Source organism: Narcine bancroftii, chromosome 1 (genome assembly GCF_036971445.1).
Source record: "Narcine bancroftii isolate sNarBan1 chromosome 1, sNarBan1.hap1, whole genome shotgun sequence".
NCBI lineage: Eukaryota > Metazoa > Chordata > Chondrichthyes > Torpediniformes > Narcinidae > Narcine > Narcine bancroftii.
The window spans coordinates 438944805-438959319 of NC_091469.1; the positions used below are offsets into that span (position 1 = coordinate 438944805).

The 14515-nt window shown below is 39.6% G+C and overlaps 1 protein-coding gene across 5 annotated transcripts in view; it reads left to right on the forward strand.

Moving 5' to 3' along the window:
• Positions 1-14515, forward strand: part of cdk14 (cyclin dependent kinase 14) — a 776693-nt gene that overhangs the window by 221650 nt on the left and 540528 nt on the right. For all 5 annotated transcript variants that reach the window (XR_011350130.1, XM_069914351.1, XM_069914354.1 and 2 more), the window contains one exon: positions 12545-12639. Coding sequence is in view for 4 of the 5 variants with exons in the window: in XM_069914351.1 (XP_069770452.1) it covers positions 12545-12639 (95 nt within the window). In the remaining variant the exon portion in view is untranslated. The remainder of the gene's footprint in view (positions 1-12544; positions 12640-14515) is intronic.

Here is a 14515-nt window from a genome sequence, read left to right on the forward strand (position 1 = left end):
CCAACCCCAACCAACCAATTTTCCCTTGCAACCGCTGCAATCGTGTCTGCCTGTCCCGCATCGGACTTGTCAGCCACAAACGAGCCTGCAGCTGACGTGGACTTTTTACCCCCTCCATAAATCTTCGTCCGCGAAGCCAAGCCAAAGAAATTCTGTGCACAATATAAGAATTGCCTGACGGTGGTGAATCAAAGACCTTTTCTGAACTTACACACCCATTACATACTTAAAATTAGGAGGGGGTTGTTAATAGTAAGAAGTTAAAGTTTGATCCTGTTTTTCTGTTTAAATTAAAAGTAACTTTTGTTTAAATAACCATTTGTCTTGGTGAATTTCTATTGCTGCTGGGTCTTGGGGTCCCCTGGGCCCATCACAATATCAATCATTAAGATGTTGAAAAACGTCCATCAATTGGCCTGCACAGTCCTTCAGTTAACATTTGGGGAATCCTGCACTAGGACCTCTACTTTCTGAATTTTATCCCCATTTTTAGAATAGTTTACTTGTTTATTACTTCAACCAAAGGCCATAACCGTACACTTCCTTATGCTGTGTTTTATATGCCACTTCTTTGCCCATTCTGCCAACCTTTTCAAGTTTGTCTCCAGACTCCATATTTCCTCAAGAATACTCACCCCTCCACCTATCTTTTTAACATTAGCAAAAATGGCCATAAATCCATCAATGTCATCACTAAATAATTTGCATACAATCTGAACAGTAGCAGACCCAGCACTGACACACGTGGAAAACCTCTAGTCACCAGCAGCCAGTCAGAAATGGCCCATTTATTCCCACTCTTTGCCTTCTGCCAGTCACCCAATGCTCGATTCATGCTAGAAGCTTTCTTGTAATACCATCGTTTTCTATCTTGTTTAGCAGCCTCGTGCATTATCTTGTTAAAGGCCTTCTGAAAATTCAAGTAAACAATTTTCACTGACTTTTCTTTGACTGCCCTGTTCATTACTTCCTCAAAAATACTTCACTGCAATTCACCCATCGTCACAATGACTCCATGCTGGCTCACTTAGCACTTAGCACTGGATCACCTCAAAAACAGCAATTCATACATACGACTACCCCTCATAGACTACAGCTCAGCCTTCAATACCATTATTCCCTCAGTGCTGGTCAAGAAGCTACAAATTCAAGGCCTCTGTACCCACCTCTGCAACTGGAACCTTGATTTTCTCATTGGAAAAACACAGACAGCTCAAATTAGAAACAACGTCTTCTCCTCACTGATCATCCACACAGGTGCATCCCAAGGATGCTTGCTTCGTCCACTCCTCTACTCATCATACACCATGACTGTGTGGCCAGGCACAACTCCAATGCCATCTACAAGTTTGCTGATGACATCACAGTTGTCGGCAGAATCACAAACAGCAAAGAGGAAGTGTACAGGAAGGAGATAAATCAGCTCTTTGAATGTTGTAATGACCACAACATCGCACTGCATGTCAGCAAAACCAAGGAGATGATTTGGACTTCAGGAGGAAGTCAGGTGAACACTGAGCTCTTATCAAGAGCTCAGTAGTGGAGAGAGTCAAAAACTTCAAATTCCTAGGTGTTAACATCTCTGAGGATCTCTGCTGGAGTCTCCACATTGATGAAATCACAAAGAAGGCTCGCCGGCAACAACACTTTGAGAGGTGTCTGAAGAAATGTGGTATGTCACCGAAGACTTTCGTAAACTTCTACAGGTCATTACCATACACATAGGGACCATTCTTGCTGGCTGGTATGGAGGCACCAACTCTCAGGACAAGAATAAACTCTAGAGAGTTGTTTACTTGGCCTGTGACATCATAGGCACCAGACTTCACTCCATCAAGGACATCTACAAGGAGGAGTCACGTGATGGAGTAGTGGCCGGACGGTGAACTCCAGCCCTCTCCAGAAAAGTCGGGAAAAACAAAGGAAAACACAAAGGCACAGAAATAAAAGTTACAGAAAAGTGAGTATAAAGGTGGAAAGAAGATGGCGACAAAAAAAGAAAAATCAAAATCAACGGTAAGAAGAGAGGAAGAGAAGACAACGGAGGAAAAAGGTGAAGGCCTTACCTGTCCGAAGAGGCCCGCTGCGGAGAGAGAAACCCGCTCCCTCAGGTCGGTAAATAATGGACTACAAAAATGGTTCGCTGAGCCGAGTAAAAGTGCGCAACCGCGCATGAAAAAAAACACACCGACGGGAGGGGGGACCAGCTGGGGAGTCGATCTCCACAGCCGGCAACGACAGCTGCAGAACACCTGCAGCAAGAAGAGACCACAGAAGACAATAGAAACAAGAAAGAAGAGAAGGAAAGGGCAACAAAGAAACAACAGATGGCCAACCCAGAGGAAGAAGAAGAGGAAGAGGAAGAGTACAGTGAAATAGAAGAAGAAAAGAAAGGCAAGATAAAGGAGGTACTTTCTCTTATTAAGGGATAACATGGAGTCATTTAAAGAATGGCAAACACAGGAATTTAATGATTTAAGAAAAAGAATAAACAACACAGAAGAGAAAATGAATAAAATAGATATGTCCTTAACAGAAATGGGAAAGAAAATGGACAAGATGGAAGAGCGGGCAGTAGCAGCAGAAATGGAGGTAGAAGACTTAAAAAAGAAATTGGAGAAATCTAATAAAAAAACTAAAGAGACACAAGAACTACTAGCTCAAAAAATAGATACAATGGAAAACCATAACAGAAGAAATAACATAAAGATAGTGGGCCTTAAGGAAGATGAAGAAGGCAAGAATATGAGGGAGTTTATAAAAGAGTGGATCCCTAAGACCCTAGGATGTCCAGAACTACAGCAAGAAATGGAAATAGAAAGGGCACATAGAGTATTGGCCTCTAAACCACAACCACAACAAAAACCAAGATCTATTGTAGTAAAATCCTAAGATATACTACAAGAGAAAAGGTACTGGAGAAGACAATGGAAAAAGTAAGAGAGGGCAACAAACCACTGGAGTATAAAGGGCAAAAAATCTTCATTTATCCAGATATAAGTTTTGAACTCCTAAAGAAGAGAAAAGAGTTCAATACAGCAAAGGTGATTTTATGGAAGAAAGGGTATAAATTTATACTAAAGCATCCAGCGGTATTGAAAATATTTATTCCAGGACAACAAAACAGACTATTCTCGGATCCAGAAGAAGCACGAAAATTTGCAGAACAATTACAAAAATAGACTGAGGGAGGAAGACGGGTAATGAGAGTAAAAATGATCACGATTGATATGTATGCGGGTAAAGAGGTATAAGAGTGAATAGAGACAATGTGCATACGTGAATGTATCGGTACTTAGAGGAAAATATAGATAGTATAGACAAGAATTAATAAGGGAAGGTAATGGAATAGAGAGAATAAGGAGGGAATTAAAAGAGTGACCTTTGTGACATATGAAAAGTGAAATCTTTTCTGGGGGGGGCTGGGTGGGGGGAAATAGCGGTCACTGCAAAATCAGTTGACGCTTGCGAGTGGATTCGCAAATCCAAATGGAGAGGGGAGATGTGGTTGTCCGACAAGGGATAAAGGACAACTCAGGAGGGGAAGGGGAGATTGGGGATAAAGAAGATAGAAATAGGAGAATAAGGAAAATGTTGGATGTTGTAGGAATGTTGTCTTGTAAAGAGTTGAAAATAAGAAAACAGAAATGGAAAAGGAGGAAAGGTAATGATGGAAAAACGGAAAGAGAAGATAAACAAAATATAAAAGGGCTACGCTGAACTATATGACTTTAAATATTAATGGAATACATAACCAAATTAAAAGGAAGAAACTACTAAATTTAAATGAATAAATGTATTCCATTAGAAAAAATAACATATAGGTTAAGAAATAATATTGAAATATTCGAACAAGTATGGGAGCCTTACATTAAATACAATAGCGAAAACCTACCGGGGACAAACATTACCTAAGTTGATGGAAGGAGAAAGAAACAAAAGAATGGACTCAGTAGAATTTCTGGTGTAATTTTGTTGAATGACAACATTGTCTGACTGGCTTAATGCAACCTAGATTGTATACCTAAAATGGATGAGGGGGGGGGTTGTGGGGTGGCTTGGGAGGAGGGAGGGGGGGTGGAGAAAAAGTCACTGTATATGTATGAAAAAGAAATAGTGTATATCATGGCTAATGTGATTTATGGTGTGAAAAATAAAAAATTTTAAAAAAAAGGACATCTACATGAGGCAGTGTCTTAAAGATGTAACCTCTATCCTCAAAGACCCCCACACCCAGGACATGCCCTCTTCATTCTGTTACCATTGGGGAAAAAGATACAGAAATATGCTTTTCTGTTATTTTTAAATAAAGCATTTCTTAAGAGATAAATTGGGACCAGAAAGCTTATTACCGCCATGTAATGAATTGGAACCTCTTGTTTGACGAGGAAATTTGCTTCTGCAATATACCTTTTATTACAGAGAGCAACATGTAAACTGGAACGCTACAAATCCTAAACTGATCCTTTCACCAATTCAACAAAATTTGTGAAAATAATATTTGGAGTGGCAACAAAATGTATTGCAGTAACCTGGAAATTGGATTCTTATTTGGGCATAGACAGATTGCATGCAGAAATGCAAAAGTCCATCCCATTGGAAAAAAAATTACATATAATTTGAGAAATAAATATAACATATATTTACAAATATGGATCCCATATATACACGATAGGTATTGTTGGTTGGTTTTATCCTTTCTAATCACCGTTTCCTACAACCTCACCACATAGAACAGATAAATACTTGATAGTCAAGTCTTCTGTGTTCCCTGGCCTGCCTTATTATAATCCAGTAGTCTTATTTTTCTCTTCTGTTTCTTTTTTAAAAAATATGTTATTATATAATATTGGCATATATAAGTAATGATTGATTTCCATTTTTGGTTTGGGATTAGGGAAGGTTTTAGTTTTTCAGAGGGGGGGGGTTTAATTTATTTTTTGTAGTCTGCATTAATCTGTATCAAAATAATGGATGTATATAGACTCTATATACTACATAAATGAAAACATTAAAATAAAGTATTCAAAAAAAAGGTACATTAGCCTAAAGATGAGCATTCAGTGGCACAAGGACAGCTTCTTCCCCTCTGCCATCAGATTCCTGAATAATCAATGAACCAAAGACATTGCCTTACTTTTTGGGCCCTGTTATTGTTATTTTTAATTTTTTAATAGTAATGTGGTACGATGGTTATAATATGTATGTTTGCTCCATGATGTTGCTGCAAAACCCCAAATTTCCTGCCTAGTTCATGACAATAAATTTTGATTCTGAAGAACTCCATTACATTTTCCCTGAAGGAAACCATGCAGAACTTCAGTCTATTTTACTTTGTGCTTTAAAGTACTCTGAAATATCATCCATAATAATGGACTCTGGAATCTTAGTAACCACTGAATGTACGATAGTTTCCTGCCCTTTGCCTCTCTCCTTTCTTTAAGAGAAAAGTAACATTTGCAATTTTCCAGTCATCTGGGACATGCCTAACTCGTGAAAGATATCTACTAAGGGATTCACAATCTCTTCACCAATACCTTTCAGAATCCCAGGGTGCAGTCTGTCCAGTCTCGAAGGGGCTGATTCACCTTCAGCTTTCCAAGCATCTTGTCCTTAGTAATCATGACTTCATTCACTTTTACCCTGATTGACTCGAATTTCTGACATGTCAGTCTTCCATAGAGAAGACTGATGCATAATACCTATTCAGTTAATTTCTCTGTTTCACATTACCACTTTTCCAGCAACATTTTCCAGTGGTCCAATATTCACACTTGCCTCTATTTTATTCTTTAAAAAAAAGATGTCCTATCTTATGTTATTTCTGGCTTACTTTCCTATTCCGGCTTCCCTCCCCATATTGTTATTTTTGTTGTCTTCTGTTCATTTTGAAAAGGTATCTAATCTTCTGGCTTCCTGCTAATTTTGCGATGCCATATGTCCTCTCTTTTGCTTACCTTGTTGAATTTGACTTCCCATGTCAGCCATGGTTGTTCCACTCTCCTGTAAGAAAGCTGCAGCTTCTTTAGGATGAAACAATCCTGCAACTTTTGAATTATTCCCAGCAACTCTTGCTTTCGCTGTTCTACTAACTTCCTTGCTAGGGTTCCCTTCCAATCAACTTTGGGCAGCTCCTCTCTGATGCCTCCATTTTATTCAACTGTTATACTGACGCATCTGATTTTAGATTTTCCTTCTCAAACAACAGAATTCTATTGTATCTCTGTGATTACTGCCTCCAAATTATTCTTTTACCTTCAGATCCCCAATCAAATTTGGTTTACTGCGCAGCACCAAATCCAAAATTGCCTTTTCCCTAATGGTCTCAACCAGAAGGTGCCCTAAAAAGCTATCTCGTCTGTATTCGACGAATTTCTTCTCTTAGGATCCAATGCCAACCTGATATTCCAGTCTACCTGAATCTTGAAAACCCTCATGACCACTGACACATTGCTCTTTTAAGTAACAAATTCTGGTCTTGAGGGTGGGACAGTTAGTGTAGCAGTTAGCACAACACAGTGCCAGTGATCAAGTCTGTGGTTCGAATCCCACGCTGTCTGTAGGAGTTTCTACGTTATCTCCCCATGTCTGTGTGGATTTTCCGTGGGAGCTCCAGTTTCATCCCAACCTTCAAAACATACTGGGGGGGTGTACGTCAATTGGGTGTAATGGGCTTGTGGGCCAAAAGGGCCTGTTACTGTGCTGCATGTTTCAATTTAAAGTTTAAATTTAAAAAATGTTTGTGCCCTCAGATTAATGAAAATCATGCCTACATTTACTGACAATGGAAACTGTCCTGGGGGCTACATTAGGGTTAGGATTAGGGATCAGTTTTTCTGATCATTCTCCATTTTAGGTGGCAATCATTTCTGCTGTCTCTGTTCTTTTGCTGTTAACCAACAGTTTGGATACATTCTTAAATTTCTCTCTTGTCTTTCAAACATTTCCAATTGCCCTCAGCATACTTCAAGAAAATGAGTGATTATTATCTGTCATATAGCTACCATCAATAACAACATTGTTTCCTGTTCTAGCTCCTGAAGGCTTTCTTATAATGTCAGTATAGTGTTTCATTGGGCTGTAAAGACCTTTTACAAGCTTGTCACCTTGTATGACTGTCAGATAAATTAATTTTTCTCTGTCCATAGTTTGGCACAGCTTTCTCTGAAGATAGTGTGTTTGAATGTTGCAGAAAATTAAAAACCGAATATTACCGTGAAAGTTACCTATTTTTTAAAACTATTCCAGCATTGAATTGAGCATGTGGAAACTGAGATCTGCAACCTCATTTATGCTGATGTGTAAACTATGGCTTTGATAAATTCAAGTGAGGTGATGACAAACAGGGGTCCAGAACCCCTCAAGCCTGTTTGATTATCTAATTTGATCATGGTTCATTTCCATCATAGATTAATCTCTCCAGCTTTAATTCAGATCCCTACTATACTCTGTCTTCACCCACAAACATCATTCCAACTACATTGTTTAATTGGCTGATAACAGGGCATTTGTAAGCCCACTGTCAAATAAAGGTGAGACTGAATATAGAAAGGAGACTCAGACCCTGGTGCCAAGATAACAATGTTTGAACATCAGTCAAACAAACGAGTTGATCATTGACTCTAGGGTAGGGCCTTCTCCCTTGTCCACATTAGTGGTGCTAAAATGGAAAGGGTGAATTGCTTCAAGTTCTTGGGAGTAAACACGTCAATGACCTGACATGCAGCAACCACAGCTGCCAATATACCAATGTCTCTACTTTCCTTGAAGGCAAAGGAAATTCAACACGTCTCAACAACCTCTACAGGTTGCATGTATCATTGAGAACTGCTCTGGAAGAAGATGGTGAAAACAGTCCAGAGCATCATGCAAACTTCTCTCCCCTCCATTGACTGCATTTATATCTTCTGCTGCCTTGGAAAGGCAGCCAATGTACTGAAGGACCCCGGTCACTTGCTTCTCCTTTCTCTTAACCTTTATCAGGGAAAATATTCAGGATTGTGAAATCATAAATCAACAGGCTTAAAACAACTTTTTCCCCATAGTTAGTGCTCTTATGCTGCCCTTGCTAAGAACAAACTATTCTTTTCATTGTTACTCTGTACTTTGCGCAGTCATCATTCTACATTATATACTTGTATGCATGTGAGTGATAACTTGCCAGACTGCTTATGCAATGTGACAATAAACCTGAACTTTATTTTCTTCTCTAATAATTTGTTGATTTCATTCTTTCAGTTTTCAATTGATTCATTGTGCACAGCCTTATGGGGAAAGGTGTTTGAGATGATTATTACCCTTTTTTTTGGAGGTGGCCATGGTGGATTTCTTATGTTTTGGTTAAGTCATAGATTTTGCACCTTTATTCTTGATTTTCATCACCCTTTATGAGGTCAAAACTTTCCTTCATCTCATTCATTAAATTATTTTGTCTTCTCATTTGGAATTCTGTGTTGTAAAATATTTTCATGGTGTTCGAGATTGGGATATGAATAGTCCTCCTGGCCTGAAATCATGTTGAAACATACAAAAGGAAACAATTGACTCATCTCAAACTAGATTTATTTTTAATATTTTGCACATCAGCCTCCAAGCTATCCCATATCCTTAGGTTGCTGATATTTTCTCCTACATTATCATTCTTAAACTAGAGATCAACTTTGTTGTTCTTAAGTGTTTATATAGTTTCCACCAGCGTTGTCTCCGCTCCATCCTTAACATTCATTGGAGCGCTTTCATCCCTAACGTCGAAGTACTCGAGATGGCAGAGGTCGACAGCATCGAGTCCACGCTGCTGAAGATCCAGCTGCGCTGGGTGGGTCACGTCTCCAGAATGGAGGACCATCGCCTTCTCTAGATCGTGTTATATGGCGAGCTCTCCACTGGCCACCGTGACAGAGGTGCACCAAAGAAAAGGTACAAGGACTGCCTAAAGAAATGTCTTGGTGCCTGCCACATTGACCACTGCCAGTGGGCTGATATCGCCTCAAACTGTGCATCTTGGCGCCTCACAGTTTGGCGGGCAGCAACCTCCTTTGAAGAAGACCGCAGAGCCCACCTCACTGACAAAAGGCAAAGGAGGAAAAACCCAACACCCAACCCCAACCAACCAATTTTCCCCTGCAACCGCTGCAACCGGTCTGCCTGTCCCACATCGGACTTGTCAGCCACAAACGAGCCTGCAGCTGACTTGGACATTTTACCCCCTCCATAAATCTTCATCCGCGAAGCCAAGCCAAAGAAGAATATAGTTTCCAGCAAGTTTTCCATTTCCTTTTAATATTTCATTAATAGTCCTTCCAAAGGCACTGGCATTACTTGGCATTACTTTCTTGTGAAGGTTTATTTAATGGTTATAGTTGTAGATATCTGTATTTTAAATTTCCTCCCTACACATTTAATGTTGAAAGTTTATCTAAATCTCTTTTTACCAATTCAGTCTCATTTGAGGAATACTTATGAATGACAGATGTGCATTTTATCTGTTCATATAAATTTAAGTTGTCATTTTTCCTCCCAATTATGAAATTGATCAGTGAATTTTTTGCAAGATTATCTGCTTGTACTCCACTCACTCTTATTTATTTATTTTTTAAAAAAATTTTTCACACCATAAATCACATTAGCCATGATATACACTATTTCTTTTTCACACATATACAGTGACTTTTTCTCCCCCCCCCTTTCCTCCCAAACCACCCCCCCACCCCCCCCTCTCATCCATTTTAGGTATACAATCTAGGTTGCATTAAGCCAGTCAGACAATGTTGTCATTCAACAAAATTACACCAGAAATTCTACTGAGTCCATTCTTTTCTTTCCTTCTCCTTCCATCAACTTAGGTAATGTTTGTCCCCGGTAGGTTTTCGCTATTGTATTTAATGTAAGGCTCCTATACTTGTTCGAATATTTCAATATTATTTCTTAACCTATATGTTATTTTTTCTAATGGAATACATTTATTCATTTAAATTTAGTAGTTTCTTCCTTTTAATTTGGTTATGTATTCCATTAATATTTAAAGACATATAGTTCAGCGTAGCCCTTTTATATTTTGTTTATCTTCTCTTTCCGTTTTTCCATCATTACCTTTCCTCCTTTTCCATTTCTGTTTTCTTATTTTCAACTCTTTACAAGACAACATTCCTACAACATCCAACATTTTCCTTATTCTCCTATTTCTATCTTCTTTATCCCCAATCTCCCCTTCCCCTCCTGAGTTGTCCTTTATCCCTTGTCGGACAACCACATCTCCCCTCTCCATTTGGATTTGCGAATCCACTCGCAAGCGTCAACTGATTTTGCAGTGATCGCTAATTCCCCCCACCCCGCCTCCCCCAGAAAAGATTTCACTTTTCATATGTCACAAAGGTCACTCTTTTAATTCCCTCCTTATTCTCTCCATTTCTGCTGCTACTGCCCGCTCTTCCATCTTGTCCATTTTCTTTCCCATTTCTGTTAAGGTCATCTCCATTTTATTTATTTTCTCTTCTGTGTTGTTTATTCTTTTTCTTAAATCCTTAAATTCCTGTGTTTGCCATTCTTTAAATGACTCCATGTATCCTTTAATAAGAGCAAGTATATCCTTTACCTTGCCTTTTTTTTCTTCTTCTATTTCACTGTACTCTTCCTCTTCCTCTTCTTCTTCCTCTGGGTTGACCAACTGTTGTTTCTTTGGTGCCCTTTCCTCCTCTTCTTTCTTGTTTCTATTGTCTTCTGTGGTCTCTTCTTGCTGCAGGTGTTCTGCAGCTGTCGTTGCCGGCTGTGGAGATCGACTCCCCAGCTGGTCCCCCCTCCCGTCGGTGTGTTTGTTTTTCATGCGCGGTTGCGCACTTTTACTCGGCTCAGCGAGCCATTTTTGTAGTCCATTATTTAACGACCTGAGGGAGCGGGTTTCTCTCTCCGCAGCGGGCCTCTTCGGACAGGTAAGGCCTTCACCTTTTTCCTCCTTTGTCTTCTCTTCCTCTCTTCTTACCGTTGCTTTCGATTTTTCTTTTTTTGTCGCCATCTTCTTTTCACCTTTATACTCACTTTTCTATAACTTTTATTTCTGTGCCTTTGTGTTTTCTTTTGTTTTTCCCGACTTTTCTGGAGAGGACTGGAGTTCACCGTCCGGCCACTACTCCATCACCCACTCACTCTTATTAATGTCACCAAATTTTCTACACTTGGGTCAGCGGATGGTTTGTGGCTATCCAGAATGCATCATTTAATTAACAGAGATACCAGCTACTCCCAGGAGGAAGTAATTATACAATCCCCCCTCTCTAAAATTGTCAGTCCACTCACTTAAATATCTGTGGTAATATTGCATTCTAAGATATTTACATTTTATAGTGTAATCTGAAGTAAGCAAAATATGTATATGTAGAAAAATAGCAGATGTGTGGAAGATAGAGCAGAGAAATATTACTAGATATTGAGGAATGGAGTTTTTTTAATGACCAACCTTTCAAATGCTAATAGAAGCACAGAAGTGCAGTTCAAGAATTTATAATCAGTCATGCATCATGCTATTTTTAAGGTAATGTTTTAATGGTTGAGATATTAACATCTTAGTGCATGAAGTTAGCATAAATGTCAGTATGGCCACAAACAGGACTCACAGATGATGTTTTGCCTCAGCATGGGTGAGGAATGTCTATTTCATTCCAGTAGGGAACCCGAGCTCCGTTCTGAACTGCCAATATGGTTAGGGAGCTGTTAGTGCATTGGAAGGTCTTTGGTACCAATTTTTACCATTGACATTACTCTTGTGAAGGTTTATTTAATGGTTATAATTGTAGGTATCTGTATTTTAAATTTCCTCCCTACACATTTAATTTTGAAAGTTTATCTAAATCTCTTTTTACCAATTTACCAAATCTCAAGAAACCCAGTCCCAATACCTGGTTCTCGCGAGCCTGTATCCAGCAGTCCACAATTTGGTGTGAGTTCTTCAACTTCCGATCCCATTGCTGGTCCACTGCCTTGCAGGATCTCTCACAGGCTTCTGCTTCTCAATGGGGTAGTGATCTCTCACTCTAGTACTTCCACTGATCCTCAGGAGCCTGCAAACCTTGTGGTGTCTGCCCAGCATGGAGACCTCCAGCTTGGGCTTGGATCTCTGTGGGTTTGCCAATGTTTTACAAAAAAACACTAGCCCACTCTACAGCCTGTTTAAAATCTGTAATGGGTAGTAGGACCCTGTGGAGGAGCATGTGTGTCTGCTCGTTGCTTTCCCATGTATGCACCTGTGGCAGCGCTGCCCTAACTGTAGCTGCAACAGCATCACCATGGTTAGATAGCTTTTTGCATCATTGGGTTATGGTGAAAAGGCACAGAGGTGGGGAGCTGAGACTACCACCAGATCAGCCATGATCTTATTAAATGACAGAGCAGGCTTGATGGGCCAAATGGCCTACTCATGCTCCTATTTCTTGTGATCTTATGTAAAATTGCACTGCACTGGTAGTCTTGGAAATAATTTTTCTGGTTAATAAAAATATTAATCATCTGGTTTTGAATGACTGATTAATTATTTTCTGTTTTATTTTCCCTTTAGCCAACAAGCCCCAAATTTGGAAAAGCAGACTCCTATGAAAAATTAGAAAAACTGGGTGAAGGGTCATACGCAACAGTATATAAAGGAAAGAGCAAGTGAGTGTTCTGTCTTATTATCATTATTTGGTTAGGTAGTATTTTAACCTTTTTAAAAAAAAGTTTAACTTGACCTCATAATTTTAGTTCATGAAGACAACCAGCAAATGGTGCATGAGGAATAAGAAAGAAAACAGTTTCGTTGTTTGAGGATGTTGGCTTTGAGATGTTGACTATAACAGCTTTTAAAGCTAGGGCAGCACAGTTGGCGTAGCGGATAGCACAAAACCTTTACAGCACCAGCGATTGGGACTCGGGTTCTGTCTGTAAGGAGTTTGTACGTTCTCCCCGAATCTGCATGGGTTTTCCCCAGGGGCTCCACTTTCCTCCAACTGTTTGAAACGTACAGGGGGTGTAGGTTGATTGGGTATAAATTTGGTGGCAGAGACTTGTTGGCCAAAATGGCCTGTTACTGTGCTATATGTCTGAATTTTAAAAATATATTATATTTGAAATGTTCAAATCTGTCAAAAGTAACATTATATTTCAATGAATTGTGAGAATGAATCTGGAAATATGTTGTTGATTTGGACACCAAATGAATCGATTGTTTAAACTGAAACAGAAATGGAAATATTGGAAGTCTGAAATAATCAAAAATATTTATCAAGGTACAAAGCATTAATCCTTTCATAAATATAATTCCACTTCAAATGTTTTTTTTTTCTTCTGTATCGTGGCCATGGTTTTATCTATCCTTTTCAATAAAAGTATAAAAATTAAGCATGAACTGGAGTGATGGTGGAGGTTGATACAAAAAGGACATTCAAGAGACTGTTAAGCATATGGATGCAAGAATAACAGACGGTCATGGGTGTGAAGTAGCCAACTGAAGTCAATCAACAAAAGACAGTGAACGTTTCTAAATGGTTTTGAGCATTTGCACATGCTCAAAAATAATTATTTTCTAAAAAAATTTTTTTCATAAATATACATAGAAAAACTCTCCAATATTAAATATATGTACAGGTATACAATACTTTATCCAGAACCCTTGGGGGATAGTCTGTTCCAAATTTTGGATTTTTCCGGATTTCGGAAAGTCAGATTTAAGCCCACCCGAATTGTGCTGTCTTATCCACCTCCACCCCTCCCAGTCGCGCTGCCACCTCCCCCCACACCCGCCTATCCATCTCGCGCTGCTAGTCTCCTGTCCACCCAACTCGCGCTGCCAGTCTCCCCCCTCGCCCACCCGACTCATGCTGCCGGTCTCCCCGTCCTCGCCTGCCCGACGCGCGCTGCCGGTCTCTCACCCGCCCGGCGTGCACTGCTGGTCTCTTCCCCCTCATCTGCTCGACTCGCGCTGCTGGTCTCTCCCCTTCACTAGCCCGACTTGCGCTGCCGTCTCTCTCTCTCCACTTGCCGGATTTTGGAGCCTTTTGGATTTTAGATGTCCGGATAAAAGATTGTGTCCCTGTACGTATATTAAACCTTTCTTTATAAAAAACACACAAAACAAAACAACCCCTTCTCTTTCTCTCCCCCTCCCCCCAACCCATCACAGTATAAATCCATACAACATCAGGGCTCATGTTTACGTTGATCATCAAAATTTCTCTATTTGGAAGTCACTTGCAGAATTTATTATTATCCTTTTTATTATTGTATTTATAATTACAATTGGGGCCCCATGTGATCCAAATATGGCTGCCATATTTGTGTTGTGTGTAATTTTTTTCCCATAGGTATACAACTATTCATCTCAGCAGTCCATTGTGCTATATGTAGAGGGGAGTCGGATTTCCAATTAATCGCAATACATTTCTGAGCCATTGCTAAGACTATTTTAACAAATGAAATATGGAATTTAGTTAGTTTATTACTTATTTCAAAGTTTCCCAAAAGGTAAAGCTTCAGGTCACCTGCAAAGGCCACC